Source organism: Lottia gigantea (genome assembly GCF_000327385.1).
Source record: "Lottia gigantea unplaced genomic scaffold LOTGIsca_19, whole genome shotgun sequence".
Taxonomy (NCBI): Eukaryota; Metazoa; Mollusca; class Gastropoda; family Lottiidae; genus Lottia; species Lottia gigantea.
The window spans coordinates 2264018-2273793 of NW_008708358.1; the positions used below are offsets into that span (position 1 = coordinate 2264018).

Here is a 9776-nt window from a genome sequence, read left to right on the forward strand (position 1 = left end):
TATTGGTCGCGAAATTTCTGTTTCTGTTTCGTTTTTGTGTTTTTTTTCGACCAGCAATTTAACACAAAAACTTCACATTTATCATTTTTTTGGTAACTCATTGAATTTGTTGAATGAATATAAATAGGCCAGATATTCTTATGGTGTTTTTGGGTCAAAATTCAAAATTCAGACTGAACACAATACCAATATTACAAATGTAGTACCCAGTAGATAAACACAAAAACATCTAAACTGCACTTTTCATCAGATAAGTTGCTTTGGATGTGATGTTTCGTTTTGCAATTTGGATTGTTAGTTATTTTGAAAAACTTAAATCATTTTCAGAAAGAAGAATGAGGGAAGAAGACTGTGATGACTTCAAATGAAAATCTGTTAGAAACTAGAGATTTTTATACAAAATTAATTGAAGCTCATATTGCCCTGGGTAAGATGGAGAACACAGATAATCTCAGTAATCGTGGAAGCACCCAAAGTTTAACTCAAGAAACCACCCTGACTTCTACCCCTATAAAAAGTGATGATGCCCCCATTTTGGTAAGTACTGTTTTAATTTCATCTATTGAAATGGACAAACTGTAAATTATTTATATTTGCCACCATTGACTGAACCACAAAAAACCACAAAAATGTAGTTTCCAGGAAAATTCGTGATTACATTACACAGTTTCTAAAGTTCTATAGATGAACCTCAATATTTAAAGCAGAATAAAATTTGAACATCTCAGAGATTTTTTGTGGGAAACATATGAACTTCTATTGCAACACTGAGAACAAAAATAAAATGAAATTTAGTAAAGTCACCATTTCCATCTTTTCTTTCAGCATATAGAGGTTCCAGAAATTGATGTAGAAGAAGATGAAATATTAAGTCAGTCTAGTACTGGTGCCGAGATTCCTTCCATTCTGATTACCTCAGAAGCTGATCCCATTGAACCTGAAGATGTGAAAGTTCCTATATTAGGATATGATGTTATGGAAGCAAGGTCTAAATTTACTGTAAGTTTTTGCAGGATAACCTCTCTAGACTACAGATAACCTCTGTAGATTTTAGATAGCCTCTGTAGATTTTAGATAGCCTCTGTAGACTTTTGATAACCTCTGTAGATTTTAGATAACCTCTGTAGATTTTAGATGGCCTCTGTAGATTTTAGATAACCTCTGTAGATTTTAGATAACCTCTGTTGATTTTAGATGGCCTCTGTAGATTTTAGATAACCTCTGTAGATACAGAATGTCGTTGTAGATTGATATATAGTGCTGTAGATTTGGAATACCCTGTGAATCTGTAGAATTAGATCACTCACAGTTTATGTTATTTTCTATTGCATCTGTTGCATTTTCATCTTCTGATTTAAAAGCTGCATACTAGGCAATTTTTAGACCAAAACTCAAAGCTTATGATAAATTGAAATGCCAGTGTTCTATATTATCATTTCTTGGTCCTCTTCTCCAAATATAAGTGCAGTAAAGATTTATTCCATTCAAAAATAAACAAAGCACAAACAAAATTTCATGTTTTTTTTTTTTTACCTCATTCTTAAACCTTCACTGTGAACATAAATTTTCCTGCTTTTTAGCTTTACCCTCAGAAATTGATTAGTATGTGGCTTTTATTTGCATTCTATGCTACTGGACATAATTTGTAAAATCAATTAATTTTGGTACACCACATTTCATGGATTTTTGCCCAGAAGCATGATTGTAGATTCTTTTTTTTTTTAATTTTAAAGTTTTTTTTGATATTTCTAAAAGATTCATAGATTTCACTACTTCATTGGTTACTTTTTAAAAGCATTTACAAATCCTTAAACTACTTTTCTAACAGAAAATCTATAAAACAAAGGGTAGTAAGAGTAAGCAATCCATGCCTACCGAGCATCCAGAAAGATCTTCCCTAGTAGACATTGCTGGTATAAAAGTTCCTATTGTTGGGTATGAAATTATGGAACAAAGGGAGAGAACTATTGTAAGTTTAAATTGCTGTGATCCCTGCTGGCATTCCTGATTGATTCCAGCTGATAACCCAGCCCAGGCTATTGATTCCAAATCACAAGGAGGAAACCAACATATACCTATCATAATCCATAATCCAAGGTCACGATTCACCAGGTGTCAATTGTCCATCAGATACGTACATAGTTTCAGATTAATTGGCTAAGTTTGAGTTTGAATGAAGCTCAATTGTAAATAGGTATGGATAATCCAAAAAGGTTGACATGTTCCTCAAGGAGTTATCCTTTTAAGAAATATTTTTCGAAATATTACACATACATTTTGAAGTTGCTTTTCAAAGGTCCATTGTGACATTACTGTCACTTTACAGAAGATTCATGCAATATTTATCAATAGAATACCTTTCCTTTCCACAATTGCATAATCTTTAACCATTTGATTATCTATTTATTGATTATTTATATGCTTTTTTCCAGCATGTTGACCAAATGCTCCTACATGCATGCATACTTCTCATATTTTTAACCTCCATGCTCTTAGATGCATAAAATTTCCTTTTGAATGTTTTACAATATGTTGTATGAGCACTATTTTTTTTATTATACTGTAAACTAGAGCACTGATATTAGAATTTTTATTAATATGATACCTGAAAATAAAGTAGTCTGCTTATAGTTATAAAAAGATTCAAAAGTATCAATAATTCCTGAGTATGTTCAGATTTCTATCATTATAACAATGTAAATAATCTCATTATTTTGTTATATCAGGTGTATAAAATAGAAATTGAGAGAAGTGGTTTTGATCGTTGGTTTGTGTTCAGAAGATATAATGATTTTTACCAGCTGAATGATAAGGTGAGTACACAAACACTGTCTGATTACCATACAAATTTCATCAATCATTTGTTGTGTCTTCATTAATATTTGACTCATCAGATGTGTAGTACCAGTCTGCATCAACCAGATTTTTATAAGAAAGCTTGCGTGATATACATGCGGATTATTTGCTCAGGAGGTAGTATTTGAAACTGTCCAAGGTTGAATGCAGTATTTTTGACAATTATAAAATAACTTACATGCTTAATTTTCCAGTTAAAGAAAATCTTCCCGAACTTCCGTCTGTCTCTACCACCCAGAAGATGGTTTAGAAGTAATTATGACAGAGAGTTTCTAGAAGAGAGAACACTGGGTTTACAGGCCTTTCTAAATAATATTACTGGACACAAAGATATTTGTAACTGGTAAGTCTTAGAAAGAAAGAGAAGAAAGAAACAGCTACATTTTAAAAGGATAACAAACTAGGTTCACAGTTCAGGATCCTTTGTACCTGCTGGTCCTTGAAGAAACCTCTTGTCCTCCCTTTGTTTTTTCTTAAATGTCCATTGATTTTTTCTACATTTTATTGAACTTTTGTGTATTTGCAGTAAAGAAGTACGCGAATTCTTCTGTTTCGATGATCCACCAGGTCCTCATGATAGTCTAGAAGAAAGTAGGGTAAGTTGATCCACCAGGTCCTCGTGATAGTCTAGAAGAAAGTAGGTAAGATGATCCACTAGGTCTTCATGATAGTCTAGAAGAAAGTAGGGTAAGTTGATCCACCAGGTCTTCATGATAGTCTAGAAGAAAGTAGGGTAAGTTGATCCACCAGGTCTTCATGGTAATCTAGAAGAAAGTAGGTAAGTTGATCCACCAGGTCCTCATGATAGTCTAGAAGAAAGTAGGTAAGTTGATCCACCAGGTCCTCATGATAGTCTAGAAGAAAGTAGGTAAGTTGATCCGCCAGGTCCTCATGATAGTCTAGAAGAAAGTAGGGTAAGTTGATCCACCAGGTCCTCATGATAGTCTAGAAGAAAGTAGGTAAGTTGATCCACCAGGTCCTCATGATAATCTAGAAGAAAGTAGGTAAGTTGATCCACCAGGTCTTCATGGTAATCTAGAAGAAAGTAGGTAAGTTGATCCACCAGGTCCTCATGATAGTCTAGAAGAAAGTAGGGTAAGTTGATCCACCAGGTCTTCATGATAGTCTAGAAGAAAGTAGGGTAAGTTGATCCACTAGGACCTCATGATAGTCTAGAAGAAAGTAGGTAAGTTGATCCACCAGGTCCTCATGATAGTCTAGAAGAAAGTAGGTAAGTTGATCCACCAGGTCCTTATGATAGTCTAGAAGAAAGTAGGGTAAGTTGATCCACCAGGTCCTTATGATAGTCTAGAAGAAAGTAGGTAAGTTGATCCACCAGGTCTTCATGGTAATCTAGAAGAAAGTAGGTAAGTTGATCCACCAGGTCCTCGTGATAGTCTAGAAGAAAGTAGGTAAGTTGATCCACTAGGACCTCATTATAGTCCAGAAGAAAGTAGGGTAAGATGATCCGACAGGTCCTCGTGATAGTCTAGAAGAAAGTAGGGTAAGATGATCCACCAGGTCCTCATGATAGTCCAGAAGAAAGTAGGGTAATTTGATCCACTAGGTCTTCATGATAGTCTTCTTCTTTTAATTTTCTTCTATTCGCCATCTTCCTTAAAATTACGCCTCATTATCAATAAACAGATTGGACTGTAGCTTATTTTATCCAAATAGCTTAGTGTGAAGCAGTATATTTTAACCAATCTAAAATAACCCTTTTCATACAAGGGGAGTTGCCTGTACTTATTCACAAGTTTCCTGCATATGATTGTAGTTACAAAAGAAACCATTTGCAGCAGCATGTTGATTGGCCAGTTTTAAACTCATGTGACGCCATGAATGTATTGCCCATACCTCAGTTATTATATAAGGTGCAATTTCTAACTGTTACTTTTGAAATATCGTATATTATAACTGTTAACAGGCACACTTTATCTTAGTCTATTTTAAGATTACCGATTTCTCCTCATGCTGCCACACCCTTCCTGTTTTCTTGAGTTCAGACTAAAATATTGATTTTAAGTTTTTATTGATTAAGCTGAAGAAGACTAATTATTCACTTTGAAAAAAAAAACTTAGATAATCATATCAAAGGAAGTTTCCATGAGCAGATAGTGACAAGATAAACTAGTTGAAAACAACAGTCTAGAGCCTTGATGAAAACTAACCCAAGTTTTGTGTCCCTCAAACCCCAAAAAGTTCTAAGCTTGGGCCCCTTTCCCCCAAAATTCTCTCCATAAGATTGGTCATTTTACATTGAGGAATATCATACTTTCAGCTAAATTGACCGTAAAAATTTTCAGAACACTGGGCCCCGAAGTAATATGGTTTCATAATTTTGAGATATTGATCATCGGGCATGTATTGATTATTACTGTCAGCTAATCACAGCGAAAATAGATTGTAAACTGTATTAGATGATAATTATTGCCTATTGTCTTGATCATGATAAACTAATGAATCAGTGCTGTTAATTGACTTGTTTTTACAGTCTTAGCAGCCTGTAACTAGGCGGTGCCTGCAGCCTCACCAGACTGGGTTACAAATAGGGGGCAGACTGACTCAATGTGGGGACACTTGTTGAGGCTGAATTCAAAATACGGCAACTCAATGAGGCGTCTTATTCTCAGGTCTCACTAAGCGTGTATAAGGGTTCTGCCAAAGGAAATTTTCGAAGAATTGAAGTGATTTGGTGCATTCTGGCACATATTTTGAGGCAAAAACGTATGAGAATCTTATTGGAAATAAGTAGGGTGCAATTTTATAGGAGGTGCAAACCATTTTTCTAGCAAATGTATGTGATGGACAAGCTGTATGGTTAGTGATATGTTAATTTTATCCTAAAATCTGATGTGGCTCTCGAGGAAACATTGTTTTCTTTTGAGTCTTTTGATTGATTTCGCCTTGGAAAGCAGATTCCATTCCAACTCCATACAAATACGTCTACATTATTGTGACAATTTGAAATCAATTATTTTTATGTCCTCCTTGTTTTCATCCAACTGCAAACTGGCAGTATTACCACTATAAACACTTAATGACTCTAAAAAAAACAGTCTCTTTTGTTATCTTCAATACCAGTTTATTATTTTCATAACCTCTACAGTTATTGAATTGTTAATAATGATTTTATTTACATTTTTATATCAATAACAAATTATCTTTTTTTCTCTTCAACTTCTTAGTCACATAGTCCTTGTTATTATCATAAATTAATGGTAATTGTTAAGGATAATATTTTTTTTGTATTTTTACTGATAGTAATAGAAATTGCAATTAACAAGTTTATCATGATCACTTAATTAGTTTACAAATATCTAAAAGATTGTGATGTAGTCATAATGCGTATTGCCATTAAAAAAATATCCCTTTTAGACAATCCACATATATTATAGATATTATAGTTTTTTCCTTTGCTGATATTTCCAACGTCCAATTCAATTTTTTTTAAAAATTACAAGCCATGTTGTTCTTATGAGGATCGTGTATATTAAACTCGTGTTAATAAGGTTCCTTCTCAAAGACATCCTGTATATCTATTTGTAGACTCTATCCACTTTAAGACATCCCGTACGTCTATTTGTAGACTCTATCCCACTTTAAGACATCCAGTATGTCTATTTGGAGGCTCTATCCCACTTTAAGACATCCTGTATATCTATTTGTACGCTCTATCCCACTTTAAGACATCCTGTATGTCTATTTGTACGCTATATCCCACGTTGATGAACCCTGTATGTCTATTTGTAGACTCTATCCCACTTTAAGACATCCTGTATATCTATTTGTACGCTCTATCCCACTTTAGTCATCCTGTATGTCTATTTGTAAAGTCTATCCCACTTTAAAACATTCTGTATGTCTATTTGTAGCCTCTATCCCACTTTAAAACACCCTGTATTTCTATTTGTAGACTCTATCCACTTGAAGACATTCTGTACGTCTATTTATAGACTCTATCCCATTTTAAGACATCCTGTACGTCTATTTGTAGACTCTTTCCCATTTTAAGATATCATGTACGTCTATTTGTAAAGTCTATCCCACTTTAAAACACCCTGTATGTCTATTTATAGCCTCTATCCCACTTTAAAACACCCTGTATATCTATTTGTAGACTCTATCCACTTGAAGACATTCTGTACGTCTATTTATAGACTCTATCCCATTTTAAGACATCCTGTACGTCTATTTGTAGACTCTATCCCATTTTAAGATATCATGTACGTCTATTTGTAAAGTCTATCCCACTTTAAAACACCCTGTATGTCTATTTGCAGGCTCTATGTGAGAATTTAGAAGAAACTATTTATGTGTTACGGAGAGAACTAGATGAGAAAACTGAAGAGATAGATATTCTACATGATGAAATACAACTTTATAAAAGTCAAGTAGAAATACTTACCAAGGAATTAAAGTAAACCTTTGATTTTATACTGTCTGTACATGTCGTTATTTGCGTGGTCACGTTGAACAAATGATGGCTGTTTGTTCTAATCTAGGTCAGCATGGGAAAATTTTGTAACCTTGAAAAAGTCATCTTTCCTCACAATCGACTTAAAGTGAAAGTACAATATCGCTCTCTTACAGATTCGGAAACTGTCAAAGGTTGCCGAATGCTTTCCTTTTTATTTCAGTGTCGAAAGATCAATCGAAAGACTAATGCCAAGAGGTTTGGCCAAGGACTAGCTAGTACTGAGGATTCCCGTGAGCCTAAGTTGTTATCCTTTTTGTAAACTTATTTATGAACTACTAATTGTTTTCTTTTCAGAGAGAAGAAAAGAGATTCATCTTTCGTGGCAATGTCTCCAATTTCTAATCAGATATCTCTAGCTGAATGTGATCAAGTTACCAGTGGTACAGAATCAGACCAGTCCTGTAGCTCTAGTGAAGGGTAAGAGCTGAATCACTGTTGACTGTAAAAGGGATTGTAAAGAGGTTTGTGTGTATCAGGGACACTGAGAGTATCAAATTGGTCCATTATGATTTTCAGTCAGACGTCTGTAGTTCCTACATTTTCACTAAAACTAAGAGTTTTATGATATAGCTATCGTAATAAAGGAAAAGAGGATATTATGAGCTGATTTTGCGATCAGGGCGTTTTTAAGCACTTCTAAAATTACAGGAACCATCGACATCTGTTTGAAAATTGCTGCAAACAGAAACTTTAATGATACCCATAAAAAGCTAGAACACCTCTTTACGATCCCTTTAATGTATTTATGAAACATGTTTGAAATATAAGGTTTCAGATATTCGCATGAAGTCAACATCCTGAAATAATAATATATAATCAGTATTAAATTCCAAAATGAAATATACAGTAATATTATATATATTATATAGATTCAGTGTGATATTTGATCTAATCTATATTTAGTTGAGAGTTATTATCTCCCGAGATGATAATGCTATGATTATGTTCTGGCATCGGGTTGTATTCCTCATTACATATATAATAGCAAGAAATCCCAACGACTGCTGACTAGGAATTTTACTTTAAAAGCTTTAGTTTTGATTAGTTTAGCATGTAAATCTAGTTTTACGGGGAATTTCGATTAATGATGTGCGAAAAATCACCAGAATTTTAAATTAATCTATTGAAGTGACTCTCACACAAGAGATCATTCTCGTAGAAATTCTCTACCTTGAAACACCCCTACCTACACACAAACAATACTGTTATGACTACGTGTATAGGCATCTCTGTAAATCTAGATCAACTCTAGTCATTTTGGTATGGTTTGATTTGATTCAAGGGGATGAGGGCCAATCAAACAGCTTAAACTAAGATGAATTGATTTGCTTGAAGATCGGACATCAAGCTGGCGATACTCCATCTTGCCGTTTACTGAAATGAATATATATCCTACCATATTTGCTCTGTTAAACATTTCAGAAAACTGGGTAAGGAAGAGAGAAGGGTGCATTTTCCACTGAGTGAACAGGAGGAACCTGAAACGCCCACAGAAACTCCAACAAAAACATTCACAGAAATACCCTCAGAAGCGACTACAGAAACGTGAATCATTGGCAGTATATCCCTCCATTTACTTGTTACTAGTCTTTCATCCTATTTTAATGGCCAAGGATTTGCTGATCATTATTAAATGTGCTTAATATTTCATCTGGTATTGGAACGCAATTTTTCATGTTCATGTTATTGAAACAGAATCCATTATTTGTGTTGGTTTTGGAATTCTTTTGTGAGACTTTTACACTTTCTTTTGATAGTAGTACTTCATTTTCATCGTTGCTGTGTCCCTGGGTATATGGTATACAGACATATGTATTCTTTTGAGATGAAGAACAGGGGGCCGTTAATAAGTGAAAGTCGTATATTACCGCTCACAATTTTGGTATCTGCGTTATGGCAGCTTATTGAATTGTTCGTCGGCACGTGGTGCGTATTATTGACGGTGACAGATTTTCCCAGATATACTGGAAGGTAAGAAGAGGTGCGCATTATATTCGCAAATATACAGTATATAATCATTTCTATGAATTTAAAACCAAAAAAGGGTTTACATGAATGCGACAGAATATATTTTGATTTTTTAATAAGGCTGACATTGTGAAATTTGTAACATTTCGATATTACTTTCAACTATTGTGGTTTGAAACAGACATAATAGGGCTTAACTGACATTTCAAGATGAGTTATTGCCCTTGATCAATATATCTAATGTGCCTGAAGAAAATTATTTGTTGTTATTTTTTAGAGTCTTTTGTGTTTTTCGTGGTTGAAAGTGCTTTTCCAACTCGTGGCTGTATGAACGTTTATTTGTTTTTTGTTTTTGGTGATTGATTTTTCTTTTAAGTTTATCAGGGTACCTGAGTTATTGCCCTTGACATTTCACCATCTTAAGTTTACTATAAGATATTAGTTTCAGATATTAGAATAATTGAATATAAAG

The 9776-nt window shown here is 34.0% G+C and overlaps 1 protein-coding gene across 1 annotated transcript; it reads left to right on the top strand.

Moving 5' to 3' along the window:
- Positions 1–432: 432 nt before the first annotated feature.
- LOTGIDRAFT_159182 (hypothetical protein) lies at positions 433–8885 on the top strand (the record flags this gene model as incomplete). Its single annotated transcript, XM_009052823.1, has 11 exons — positions 433–537; positions 826–999; positions 1829–1969; positions 2727–2813; positions 3051–3199; positions 3383–3452; positions 6610–6674; positions 6732–6837; positions 7140–7276; positions 7631–7753; positions 8759–8885. The coding sequence occupies 11 exons, from the start codon at positions 433–435 to the stop codon at positions 8883–8885; spliced, it is 1284 nt and encodes a 427-aa protein (XP_009051071.1).
- Between the last annotated feature and the right edge of the window lie 891 nt (positions 8886–9776).